General features: G+C 33.1%; 2 protein-coding genes across 2 annotated transcripts in view; one reads left to right on the forward strand and one right to left on the reverse strand.

Moving 5' to 3' along the window:
- The window catches only part of frem1a (Fras1 related extracellular matrix 1a), a 53,706-nt gene extending 45,501 nt beyond the window's left edge, over positions 1–8,205 (reverse strand). Inside the window, exons 1-3 of the mRNA XM_058781547.1 lie at positions 8,141–8,205; positions 5,363–5,393; positions 4,340–4,537 (exon numbers count right to left, since the gene is read on the reverse strand). The gene's annotated coding sequence lies outside the window, so the exon portion shown is untranslated. The remainder of the gene's footprint in view (positions 1–4,339; positions 4,538–5,362; positions 5,394–8,140) is intronic.
- LOC131543781 (growth/differentiation factor 6-B) lies at positions 7,936–13,578 on the forward strand. Its single transcript, XM_058781548.1, has 4 exons — positions 7,936–8,354; positions 9,367–9,991; positions 11,855–11,938; positions 12,056–13,578. Exons 1-4 carry the CDS (start codon positions 8,078–8,080, stop codon positions 12,183–12,185), a joined length of 1,116 nt encoding a protein of 371 aa, XP_058637531.1. The 5' UTR covers positions 7,936–8,077; the 3' UTR covers positions 12,186–13,578.
- The last annotated feature ends 277 nt before the right edge of the window (positions 13,579–13,855 follow it).

Genomic DNA, 13,855 nt, shown 5'->3' on the forward strand with positions numbered 1-13,855 from the left:
CAAAAGATTATTAAAACAATGATGTATTTTAAAATAAAACTTTTTATTTGACATTATTAGAAAGTGCACTTTTAAAAAGTGTACTTAAAAGTGTGTTCAGAAACATAATCAAGAAAGTGTCTCTCTTTAAGTACACTTAAGTGACTTTTGATTATTTCATTATTATTATGTTATCTGCAAGTATAGTTATTTAAAAATACACTTTTAAAATTTGAAGTAAGCTACAAGTACACATTCAATGCAAGGGGTTGTAAAACAGATTAACTACTTTTCCAACAACAGTAAAAAAAAAGTCTTTCCTCTCTGATTAATTAATGGCTTAAAATCCCTGGAGTGCCTTTAAGGCATTTCAGACGTTTTTGTGTGAAAACCACATCAAACTTCCAGAGCATTCCCAACTCTGCTTGTGTGATCTCACAGTTTAGACACTGTCAACATTGTTCTCAGGGCATGATTCTACATGCTGTACAGTCTGTGATTAGACACTTCACCCCTGTTTGGGATGTTCTCTGAAGGTTTGCAGCAAGTTCAACAGACAAGTGTTGAAGGGATCCTTCAAGGGTTTAGGTAAACACAAAATCGTAATGAGGCTTGACTAGGAAAGGTTACAGGAAAAATGCACTGAAGAGACAAAGCCAGATCTGAGAACAAATAAAGGGGAAGTTCAATGAAAAATGTATGTTTTGAACTCTTATCTTGCTCTCATGTATGTAAGAACCTGAACAATCCCACCAGCATCTCCCTAGAGCTTGCTTCAGATGATAGACGCATCTCACAAACACAGTTAAACCAGCCCACAAGCTGAGTTTATTATAATTATTATATACTGTATAATATATTTTTATGAGAATATATGGGGAATACACCAGTTATTCTGATACAGAAATGTAATTTTCTCACCAAAAAAAAAAAAAAATTATTTATAGCCATTCATAGCCATTAATGTGAAACACTTTTAAACTTAGCATTATTTCACAACACTTTCTTGTAAAATAATTTAAATAATCAGAACATACATTAAGCTCAAAATGGTTCATACTCAATATTGTTTTCATAAACAGAAAGATTTCTTTGTCTCATAAAAACATATATATAATTTCAAACAAGAAAGCCATTATTGACCGCTCTCCTTCATATTTACTACTATGTAATTTAGCAAAAAACAGGAGTAAAAAACAGCGACATTTAAAACCACAAAAGTCGCAGGATATTAAACACAACAATCCTATCAGTCACAAGCGATCAGACTCAATTAAAGCCAGCTGATTGAAGCATGGGGATGTTATGAGAGCGTTTCACATAGGTTTATTTGTAGTAATAGGATATTAACATTGTTTGTTCATTATGATTATGGGCTGGAGGGATGGAGAGATGTGTTTCAAGTTTAGCCAAGATTCAGGTCCTAATGTTTTGGTGTAGATATCACGGTGATTAAGAGGCTCCAGTCAGGAAAGCCCAAGGCAGGCCGGGTGGGTGGGTGGCCCCGGACCCCTCTGCACTCTGTCTAAACTTCGCTCTGCTTCCGTTCAAACATGTGGGGGCAGTTTTCCTGTCATCAAAACGAGCCAAGACCAAGTGTGAAAACAATATGAGCAACGACAAAATGTGCCGCTCAAAATGCTTAATTAAATTGAAATGGCCATGGAGGTAACTACTGCAACTGCAAAAAGTTATTAACCAATTTAATACAAAGTTAAATAAAGGATAAATTGCTTTACTTCCTCAACACTGCAGCCTAAATAAATAAATAAATCATTTTGTGAAGAAATAAGTTAAATTGCACAAGATATTAATATATTATTATAAATGTTGTATATTATTATAAATGTATAAATATGTAACAAAAAAACACATACACAGAGACACCCTCATATACTGTATTTAAAATACATTTATTTCAAACAAATTATAGTCTAGATTTATTCACATGTTTACTGACATATCGCTTGAGATTTACTACTTACCGTAATATTAAGTCTAAAATGTGTTTTAATGTCACTACTGATGAGGATTGTATGATCTTTGAATAATATCAGTCTTTAAATGCAAGATATTTAAAGTGTACCTGAAGTATACTTGCAATGGTTCCACTTTAGCACAATCAAATATACTTCAGTATATCTTTAGTTGGACTTCAGCACTACTTCTGCACAATTAAAGTGCATTAAGTACAAAATTAGTTGTTCTTATTTAGCAGACTTTAAGTTTACCAGTTTGTTTTTTGTTTTTTTTATTTAAATTAAGTACATAAAAATGTAGTATACTCCGCATGCAATATATATATATATATATATATATATATATATATATATATATATTTTATATTAGTGCTGTAAAATGATTAATCGCGATTAATCACGTCCAAAATAAAAGTTTTGTTTGCATAATATATGTATGTGTGCTGTGTATATTTGTTATGTATATATAAATACACACGCATGCATGTATATATTTCAGAAAAATGTTGTTTACATATTAAATATATTTATTTATAATAAAATTATATGAACATAAATATAGACATGTAAATACATGTAAATATTTTCTAAATATATACTGTATTTGTGTGTATTTATATATACATAATAAATATACACAGAACACACACATATATTATGCAAACAAAAACTTTTATTTTGGATGCGATTAATCGCGATTAATCGTTTGACAGCACTAAAATACTGTATGTATATAAATATATATATATAATTAAATATGTATAATATATGATGTATAAAAATATAAGGCATAAACTTTTTTCTAGATTTTTGCTATTTTAGAAAAAAAGAACAAGTGGTGTAAAAATAAAAAATAAAAATTCGAAAAACATATTCTGCAAAAACAAACCTCTCAAGTAACTGTATCTTTTTTAAGCATGTTTCAGTACTGGAAAACAAAATAAAAGTACTGATAAGCAAATGATTTTATGAAGTACAAGGTATGTTACTGTCCTTCATACAAGGTGAGGTCATGCAAACTATCATTTCCTTCCACTGCTCTTATTAGAGCTCAAATTTCTGGGTCACACGGGAAAAAAGCATGCGTTCCTCTCTGAAGAAGTGGCCTTTCTGTACAGCTGGGACTGACTGGAGACACCGGCTGGAGCCAGCAGAAATCGGCTGCCTTTCCTCACAGTGCTGTGCACTGCTTCTCATCTCGCTAATGACAGGGTAACGAGCAGCCAACTATTTCCAAAGCAAAGATGAGCACAGGGAAAGGGGGAGGCCGGAGCGGCGTCTTCGCTCTCTAAACAGCTTTGGCCCCTATTTGGCAGCATACCAACCGTTCTCAGTGTTTGCAAGTGCTGAAGACTCCCAGATGAAAAAAAAACAAAACAAGTGAATATAGAGTATTGTTATTCTAAGCTTAAAGAAAATGCTTGTTTCGTTCATAAGGTGGACAGAGATCTATTTGTAATGCTTTATGCTTGACTTTCACCTGGATAAATGACTGACCATATTCTGAGAGCGATTACTCTTACAGTATGACCAACTGAGGATTCATTCAGTCAAAATCATTAGGAAATTATTCAAACTTTCTTATGGCCTCGTATGAAAAACAAATGGGTTTGGCAAAGGTAAAGATTTTGAAGTTTAGAAATAGTTTCACAGATTTCACAAAGAGATCATTATTTGAGGTAGAAATTTAAAAATAATGTCTACACTCTTAAGTTATTTGCATTTTATGGTTCCATGAAGAACCTCTAACATCCATGGAACTTTTCCAAAAGGTTCTTTTAGGAATCTCTCTTAAAATTCCAAAAGGGTTTTTTTGCAGCTAACTATTTTTGGTTCCCCAAAGAACCTTTCAGTGAACAGTTCTTAAAAGAACCATTTTTTTTCTTAGTGTGAAGACCATTTTAATAACCATTTTCCGCTATAGAGAACTTTTTTTAATCCAAAAGGTTCTATAGAGTTTAACAATTCTTCATGGAACCATCAATGCCAATAAAGAACAAAATTATTCTTTTAAGGACTTTTGACTGAACGGTTCTTTGTGGAACCCAAAATGGTTCCTCAATGATATCATTGCCAAAACCCCCTTTTGAAACCTTTATTTTTAACCATTGTAAGGTAAGTGTAAGGTAAATTTTCCCATTTGCCATTCTTATTAAAAATTTCTCATTTGGTAGAAATGTATACAAAATAGATGTGACTAATAAAACACATTTACTGGTCATCTTCAGTCAGTTAATCTAAATAGTTTTTCTTGGCTAAACTTCTTTATAGTAATTCACCCTTCATCTTTCATGAATGAAAACAACAGATCTAGCAAGTGACATTGTTACACACTCAAAAACAAACACACAGAGCACAAATACAGTTAATCATATTCTTACCTGAAATCACAGCACTTGTCACTCCACAACTGTTTGTCTTCTTTCTTTCACTCCACCGCTTTCCACAGCAACTGTCTAATTGACAAGAGTCCCGATGGCAATCCACACCCCTGCGGAGAGAGATGGGAGAAGTGGAGGAGGTGGGTGTTGTGTGGAAACTCAGAGGAGGGAGGAGGGATTGTCCTGCTCCGAAGGCTTCTGGGGAGGTGGAGAGAGCGAAAAATGCAGAGGCAATCAGAAAAGAGAGGCAAACACAAACAGACAGAGATCAAAGAAAAGCAGTCTACGTTCTGACAGACAGCACCACACCATTAGATAATGACAGATCGAGATCTTCCATCAAAGGGTGCCTAAAGGCACAGGAACAGTTTCTTCCTTCAGGCAATCCATCTCATGAACACTTGACAATAATTGTGGAACGCACACTATTTATACACTTATTTATCTAACACACATACTTAGTCTACATTTCAATCTGCACATAATATACCTGTACATACAAAAGTAGTAGTTATCTACCCACGTGACTGTACATTAAATAGTAAAATATGTGTGTATGTTATCTAATACAACAAAATAAATATATGTGACCCTGGACCACAAAACCAGTCATTTTTTCGAAATTGAGATTTATACATCGTCTGAAAGCTGAAATAAATAAGCTTTCCATTGATGTATGGTTTGTTAGGATCGGACAACTATTTGAAAATCTGGAATCTGAGGGTGCAAAAAAATCAAAATACTGAGAAAATCGCCTAGAAAATTGTCCAAATGAAGTTCTTAGCAATGCATATTACAAATCAAAAATGAAGTTTTGTTTTGTCTACGGTAGGACATTTACAAAATATGTTCATGGAACATGATCTTTACTTAATGTCCTAATGATTTTTGGCATAAAAGAAAAATCAATAATTTTTACCCATACAATGTATTTTTGGCTATTGCTGCAAATATACCCCAGCGACTTAAGACTGGTTTTGTGGTCCAGCATTTGAAAAAAAACAAAAAAAACAATTTAATCACCTTTTAGCTTGCTGCTGTTTACTGCATAGTCCTGTAATGTGATAAATGTACTTACAAAATACAAATTAATTATCAGACTTATACGAACTCATAAAAATGCATGTATAAAAAGTGAGCAATAATCAGAATATGCTGTTTATATCTCACAAATCCTGATAAAAGTATTTGGCAAAAAATATGAGCTTAACTTTTTTTTCTTCAAAATACCTCTAACAAAAACTGGTAACACTTTACAATAAGGTTCATTAGTTATCATTAGTTAAAAACATTAGTAAACCTGAACTAAGAATGAACAATACTTCTACAGCATTTATTAATCTTAGTTAATGTTCATTTCAGCATTTACTAACGCATTATTAAAATCACAAGTTGTGTTTGTTAGCATTAGTTAATGCACTGTGAACCAACATGAATAAACGATGAACAACTGTATTTTCATTAACTAACATTAACAAAGATTAATAAATAGTGTAATAAATGCATTGTTCATTGTTTGTTCATGTTAGTTACTAATGTTACTAACTAATGTTAACAAATGACACTTTATTGTAAAGTGTTACCGAAAAAAATGTATTTTTTATTTTTTTATTTGTTGCATATTTAAAGGTAGCTGAATATGTTGTTGACCCACATGGTTGTGCATTAAATATAAAATATGTCTGTTATCTAACATAAGAATATAAGTAAAGAAAATGTATAAATGATCAAAGTACAAAGAAGTAAAAAATGATTTCTTTTTAGCTTTTGTTGTCCACTGCATAGTCTGCAGTGTGACAAATGCATTTAAAAATACAAATGCAAATTAATTATCAAACTTGCATGAAGTTATTCAAATAAATAGAAAGTACAGTTAACAATAGTTTTAAATTTGATTTTATGTCTCGCACATCCTGATGATTTTGGATCACACTGCATTTAGTTATTTATTAACACCAAGGTATAGCAAGTCTAATTTTCTAAAACAACGTCCAAATTACATTCCGTCACACAATAGCCATCTGTGTCTCCAGCCCTCTAGCCTTTGACCTTACTGTTAATCTCTCATCTAAGTGAAGTCTGAGATCCTTTACTAAACCAATTTCCTATCTGTGTAAACAGAATACTGTAGCTTGCAGCAGTTACTGTATAGCTCTCAACAGCATAATAGCTCTGAAGACAAAATAGACCAAATAGCGATAAGCTGATTAACCCTTTTCACAGACTTTACATGCACAGAGTCCATTATCTACACGTTTCTTTTCCAGAGGCTTTGGAAATTGTTTCATGAAGTACAGTAAGAGAGTACAGCATGCTGATAAGTAGGCGACTATCTGCTTTGTGTGAAACTACATCAATTACATTTGGATGTTAGCAACTACAGTCTGTGAAGATTATGGAGGCAAAGGGTCAGAATGAAAAGTAAACATTTTAAAATAATTCTCAAGTTTTTAAAATTTCCCAACATCATTAACTGTGATTATTGCCATAGTGAGTTTGCAAAGACGAGAAAAAGTCAACAAACACTTTCACTCAAGTTACCATGACTGCACAGTTTTGAACACGTAAGAACTACACTAATCCCTCCTAAAGCTCATCTCATAAAACACATTCATTGAAGTTTGTGGGAAAAGTCAACCATTTCACGTGTTTGACTACAGTAGCATGCAATAAATGTGATCCTTTTTAATGTAAACATAGTGTGTATATACAGTATAAGCAGCATTCAAACAACAGCATGAGTGAAGAGCGTTAATTTAGTTTTTTAATCTTCACTTCAGATTTTATTATTTATATTATTTTAATTAACTATTTAAGCATTAACAACTAACTAGTCAAGGTCATTCTTTTTTATATTTTTTAATAAATTATTTGATTTATTTGCATGTTTTTTATCATTTAAATTAAAAAAAAAAAAAAAAAAATATATATATATATATATATATATATAGCAATAATGGCCAGTAACATCTTCAATTATTTAGCAGTCTTTGCCAAGAAAAAAAAATCCATAAACAACTCTTCACTACAATTTTCCCCATAAAAGAGCAGAAATATTAAGTTTGACAAGGCTAAATAATTTGAATCATAATGAAATACCGATAAGACATGTGAGAGAAACTTATTACAATTTGAGCCATGTTGTTAAAAAGATTTTTATGATCAATCTCTCAAACATTATTGTGATTCCAAATTTGCCATTAAAAAAATATAAAAACCATTTGTGGGATGTTCATCCATACAGTATGCTTTTGAAAATACCAGTCATAATTGCTCAACTATGCACCCAAAAAAGTTGCAAGATGAATCTCAAAGTTATAACCAACAACTTGCACTCGATACTTTGTTTGTGCCAAGAATGCGTGCAGTTAATGAGTGCAGATGAGAAGCACACTATCCGCTTACACTGAGAAAGAGCTACAGGTTGAAAAGAGCCATTGATTTAAGTAAGTAAAAGGTACTCAAGCCTCAAACCAAAACAAGCCAGTTCACTTTGCGGCGTGAAAACTGAGAGCACAATGCCTGTCAAATGGAGTGTGACATTCCAGCGTTTTCTGTGGGAAAGCGGTAATTGCTTTTTCCAGTGTTTGGCCGACGGTTGCACGGGCTGTGAATCCTGCCCACCCACTAATGAGTGAACGAGGTTCTGCTGTGCTCACTGTTTCCTGACCGAGCTGTGCGGGAGAATCAGGGCTCGGCTTTCGTCACCGAATCTGTCCGTTCTTTCATTTTTGCAGAATGAGGTTTTCAGCATCATTTTTATGCTTCCTAATTGGTCTTCTAGGACTAGGAGGGACTCACAGTTTGCTGTTGACGGAAGATCAGGGGGGGGAACTGGAGGATAGAGACCTGAGCAAAGCTATTTTGGAGATGTTGCATATAAACAAACTGTCAGCGCCTCAGCAGGCAAAGCCACACCCCTACATGAAGCACGTTTACCAGTCACTGGACGCACAGGCAAGAGACCTGAGTGGTGCTGATGGGACTCTTGTGCAGAGCTTCCGGAGCATCGAAGGTAAAGACTTTTTTTTATTTTGAATAAACTAAAATAAATCTTAAAATTAAAATATATATATATATATATATACTTTTTTCATTGCCAATAAATTTTTCCTTCATTTGAGATTTACTTTTATGTTGTGGTCAAAAATTCTCACCATTGAAAATGTGTTTGTGTTACTGTTAACTTAATATCAACTTTCCTTACAAATTATATTATTGTCATAATTTGAGCAAAAAGTTTCTCCCAGGCTTATTTTAGTATTATTGAGATACTTTTATAGTTTTTTTTTTTTGTTTTTTTTTATATTTTGAATTAAAAAAAGTTTAATTTTAAAATGTCTTACTATTTAGTTTGTACAGTGTTATTTTTGTATTATTGAGATACTATTATAATTTTTATTAATATTTTGAATTAGTTTTAGTTTTTATATTATCTACCATTTTATATTTAGATTTTATATTTATTGTTGTTTATACCTCGTTGTTTATATTTTGTTGTTTGCTTTTATCATTTTTATTAACTTTTTTCATTTCTATATAATTTATTATATCGACATAAATAAAAATAAAAATAAGAAATGTATGTAAAAGTGTGCATTTTATTGATATAAAAGTGTAAGCATTGTATTTAATGATTTAGTTTATTTTGCTTCAATGGATACATTATTTGGTTAGTTAAATATTTCTTCTCAATTATATTATGTGAAGTACATTTTTTTTTAAATCAATTACTTTTTTAAATTAATGATTTTTATTATCTGTATTCTATCTATTTATATGATGTATTGTGTATCCAGATTAAAAAAAAATAAATCCCAGATTTTCAATTTGGCCTTGGGTTCCACTGTATATACACTGAAATGAGTTTTAATACTACATTTCTCTGAATAGATGTTGATGCATAAAACGTTTTGACATCCTACAAAGTTATATAAATACAATCTATAAAAAGGTTATGAATAATATAAATGCTGCTTAATATTTTCAACTGAAAGACTCCTAAAAGATGTTATTTTCTAAATAAGACTCAAAGTATGGCACACCGGGTTGGATCTGGTTCAACATGTCCCAGCTGAGTCCCTTCATGAGGGTTGCAGAGCTGGTCCTGCTGAGGAAGACTCTTCATCACAAGCCGCTTAGTGTGACGGTCACAGTACACAGTCTTTCACCGGGACCAGATAACCTGAGCATTAGCGGCCCTCTTGCAGAGCACTTATTGAGTCTGGACCGGCTGCCTCCATCAGGATATGATGTTTTCGACGTGACAGCTGCAATAACCCAGCCATTGCGCCACTCAGACATCTTGGGCTTCCAGCTGCGCTTTGGGGATGAGAGCGGCAGCTTGGTTCTCCATGAAGCCCTGACGCAGAGCCTCTACTGCTTGAATGGCAGCTCTCTCAGCCAGCCGCTCTTAGTGCTCTACAGGAGCACATCGATGGAGCACCAGCAGAGGGCGTCAGGAGCGAGTTCAGAGCACAGGCACAGGCCAAGCTGCATGGCCAGCTCTGAATATGACAGACAGAGAATACAGCTGAGGCACGGGAGACACGTAGCTGCATGCAAGCTGTACGTACATCATGTCAACCTTCATACGAGCAAGCTGAGTCAATGGATACTACAGCCGTCCAATTTCAACATAAGTATTTGTAGGTATGATCCTATCTGTGCATTTTAAAAATAATTCCGTAAAATTTACAGTAAAAAAAATTCCAGAATTTTACCGTAAAAAATATGGTAGCAACATTATAGGTTTTACGTATTTTACTTAAATTTACATTTAAATACCGTAATTATATTAACTGATATAATGTTAATATACTGTACCAACCTACTGAAATACTGAAATCCATTTTGTACCTTTTGTAATACACTGATAACCACCAAAAGCAGGTGGTGATGAGAAAATCACATGATGAACCAAAGCCCATCACAAGCAGCTTTTAAATATTAACATATAGAAGGTGCACAGTGTCATTCACACAAACATTAAACACCATCATGGTAACACACATGAAACTGAGTAATGCAATAAACATTCATTTAACAACATTAGATGCAACATACAACCCTAATGTATACAACTGATAAGAAAAACAACTAAGAAGAAACATAATTATTGCAACAAAAAAACATCAAATTTGAAATGTAACGCAGGGAATTCTGGGAATGTATAAAATAACATGTAATGTCCAATACAGTTTTTCACCGTATATAGTAGGGGAACTTACCGTTAACCGTTAAACAGGTTTTTACTGTAGCATTTTTACAGTCTTTTACCGTTAAATTTACGGTCATTTTTACAGTGTGTGTAATATACCAAAAAGATGAGTCAGGGGACTTGACAATATGTATAAACTTAAGAACGTGCCAATGAAAACACATACTGATTACAGTACTAATTTTATAATGATAGTGTGATTTCCTTTGTGAAAAACAAGTGCACTTAATTTTATTGAATGTGCACTTGTAGTGTACTTCAAACCCTTAAAGCATATTTTAAAACACTATTAATTAAATAAAGTGTACTTCAAGAGAGAATTTGTATGACTTTTTCTTAACACACTTAAGTACACTTTTAAAAAAGTGCACTTTGCAACAATGTCAAATTAAAAGTTTTATTTTAAAGTACATTTTAAATCAGTATGTAATAATAATATTTTGTCTGGCTTTAAAGAAGTATGCTTATTTTGATGTGTTGACTAACACACTAAAGCACAGGAGAAATCCTTGATTCTAATTTTAACTGCAGTGTTTTAGTCAATATTGCATTAGGTTAGTATTAAATTGCATCTTCATCATTACAAATATGTAATAATTAGAAATATATTTAAACACATGACATACAAGTTTCAGAGGAAATGACTTATATTTTAATGATTTAATGGCTTTTTAAGTATATTTCAATTTGCTCAATGCTTGTCAGCACATTCACCACTTTAACCGTATTTCAGAATACAACAGAAGTAGCCTAATAAATAGCTAAAGATGGACTAAGTGTAGCAGTTTGGGCAAACGCAACTTGTTTTAATGTGATAGTAGGTGAGGGAATAGCCCACACTCACCTAAATAATCAGTGGGAAAATCCAATTATTTCTGGTGAATCACATGATTCTAAACGGACCTCATATGTAATCTGGAAAGTCCGAATCTTTCCAGTGAGCCGGTTCGTCACAAATGGGGCTTTCCTTGGAAAGTCTGATTCATTCTAATGAATCATGCTGTCGGTTCATTTAAAAAATGATTTTAGGCCTATTATTTTGTCCATTCACTTATGTGCTGTAAGGGTGTCTTTGTTGTTTTTAATATAAATTTACCTGTTAAAGTTTAAAAACATTGATTTGACAATAGTTTAACTACTTCAGATAGCTTTCGGCCAACACTTTCAAAGTAGCTTCTCTTCCTCAACACTCGTCAATGGTTAACAGCCCTGATATTGCAAAAAAATATTGCATTATATATTCATTGTATGTAATAGAACAAAATAATTATGTCCTTCCATTTTTGCCTTTTTAGAGGTATCTGTTTGAAAGAAATACCTGCGTCATCCATGTCTGTTCAGAGACATCGAAAACAACATGGAGAAAATGATTTACAAAGGTGGATTCAGTCTTCTCTGCAGCTTTTTATACTTATGCTTGACAATTGTGAGTATTAGTTTTGAATACGCAGTTGTGACAGGTGTTGACCTTGAAACTGTTTTCATATATTTTCTAGATCAAACTGCACTCCACAAGGCCTTTCATCTCTCATCGTGATGTACAGCAGCGACACAGCGGACATTATTATAAAAGAGCTAAAGGATATCAGAGCAGAGAGATGTGTGTGCCAGCCAACTGCTCGATAAAAAGGACTGCAAAAATCAAACAGTTTGTGAAGTATTTGAGGAAATGACAGTTGCAGGAAAAAGTATGTGAACCCTGAATTTCTGCATTGCTTATAATATTTGATTTGAACAAGAAAGCGTGCTTATCTGCTTAAAGGAATAGTTCACAAAAAGAGGTTGGTGACGCTTTGCTCACGTTTAGGTCATACAAGATGTTGATGAGTTTGTTTCTTCATCAGATTTGGAGAAATGTATCATTGCATCACTTGCTCACCAAAGGTGATGAATGGATGTGAATGGGTGCCGTCAGAATGAGAATCCAAACAGCTAATGAAAACATTGATAATCCACACCACTCCAGTCCACTAATGCATTGTGAAGCAAAAAGCTGTGTGTTTGTAATAAACAAATATACGTCATTAAGACGTTTTCAATTTCAAAATTGCTTCTGGCTAAAATACAAATCCTATATTCATAATATTGCTTTCTTCAGTGAAAAGTCATCTTGTCTGGATTGTCTTGTGAGGATTCTGATGTGAGGACAACAGAGATTGACTTGTTACTTATGGATTATTGTGATGTTTTTATCAGCTGTTTGGACTCTCATTCTGACGGCACCCATTCACTGCAGAGCATCCATTGCTGAGCAAGTGATGCTTTTAAATTTCTCTAAATCCATTCTGATGAGAAAACAAACAGCAAATTTTCATTTTTGTGTAAACTATTTCTTTGCACACAAAGTATTCATAGCTTTCATTTTCATAGCTTTATTTTAATTATTTTTTATTTTAATGGTAAAAACATTTACAATGAGACTGCAGCTGTTATCTGCACATATTTGCTGTCAGTCAGGAGGTAAATGCACAACAATCAGAAGGTATTCTGCAACATTTCTCCTCACAAAATTTTTAATTAAGCAATATTCTTAGGATGCCTGCATGAATCATGTTGAAACGTCTGGGTTCACATACTTTGTCCTGGAACTTCTTTTTTGGACAACTACTTGGAGAGACCATTGCAGATGTACTTTTGGCCACAGGATGTCATAATAGAGCAAAAAAAAAGTATCCGTCGTTACTATCAATGTTCATGCAACAACAATGTTCACCTATGTTGAAGAATTTCACAATATCTCTATGACTGAAATAATAAGTGTAGCCTGTATATGGATGTGACGTGAGGAATATAGATTTTGAATTTGAGACAATGGTGCTAATTTTACCATTTGGACAAAAAACTTAGAGAAGTTTTCAATAGTTCTTGGAAACCTCTGATGATGCCTTGGGGATATGAAACCGAAACAATGTGTTCTGGCATTTCCTTTCACATTTTTCTGTCAACAATTGCAGTGATTCCAGATTTAGACGCAACGTTCCAGTTTAATTGTTATACTTTACAATGTATGTAAAGTGTGAGTGGATTTTTTAATGGTTATATAGGCCCACATTTTAGTCTATATGATTCAATATGATTTATGTTTACAATATTATGAAAAACAAGCATTTTGTGACCCTGGACCACAAAACCAGTGATAAGGGTCTTTTTTTGCTGAATAAATAAGCGTTCCATTTATGTATGGTTTGTAATAGGATATGACAAATCTAGCTGAGAATCTGAGGGTGCAAAAAAATCTAAATATTGAGAAAATCGCTTTTAAAGTTGTTCAAATTAAGTTCTTAGCCATGCATATT

Source organism: Onychostoma macrolepis, chromosome 07, assembly GCF_012432095.1.
Source record: "Onychostoma macrolepis isolate SWU-2019 chromosome 07, ASM1243209v1, whole genome shotgun sequence".
Lineage (NCBI taxonomy): Eukaryota > Metazoa > Chordata > Actinopteri > Cypriniformes > Cyprinidae > Onychostoma > Onychostoma macrolepis.

Coding starts and splice junctions, on each gene's coding strand:
- LOC131543781 (XM_058781548.1), top strand. CDS start 8,078: ATGAGGTTTTCAGCATCATTTTTATGCTTCCTAATTGGTCTTCTAGGA. Junction 8,355..9,366: donor GAGCTTCCGGAGCATCGAAG/GTAAAGACTTTT, acceptor TTTCTAAATAAG/ACTCAAAGTATGGCACACCG. Junction 9,992..11,854: donor TTCAACATAAGTATTTGTAG/GTATGATCCTAT, acceptor TTGCCTTTTTAG/AGGTATCTGTTTGAAAGAAA.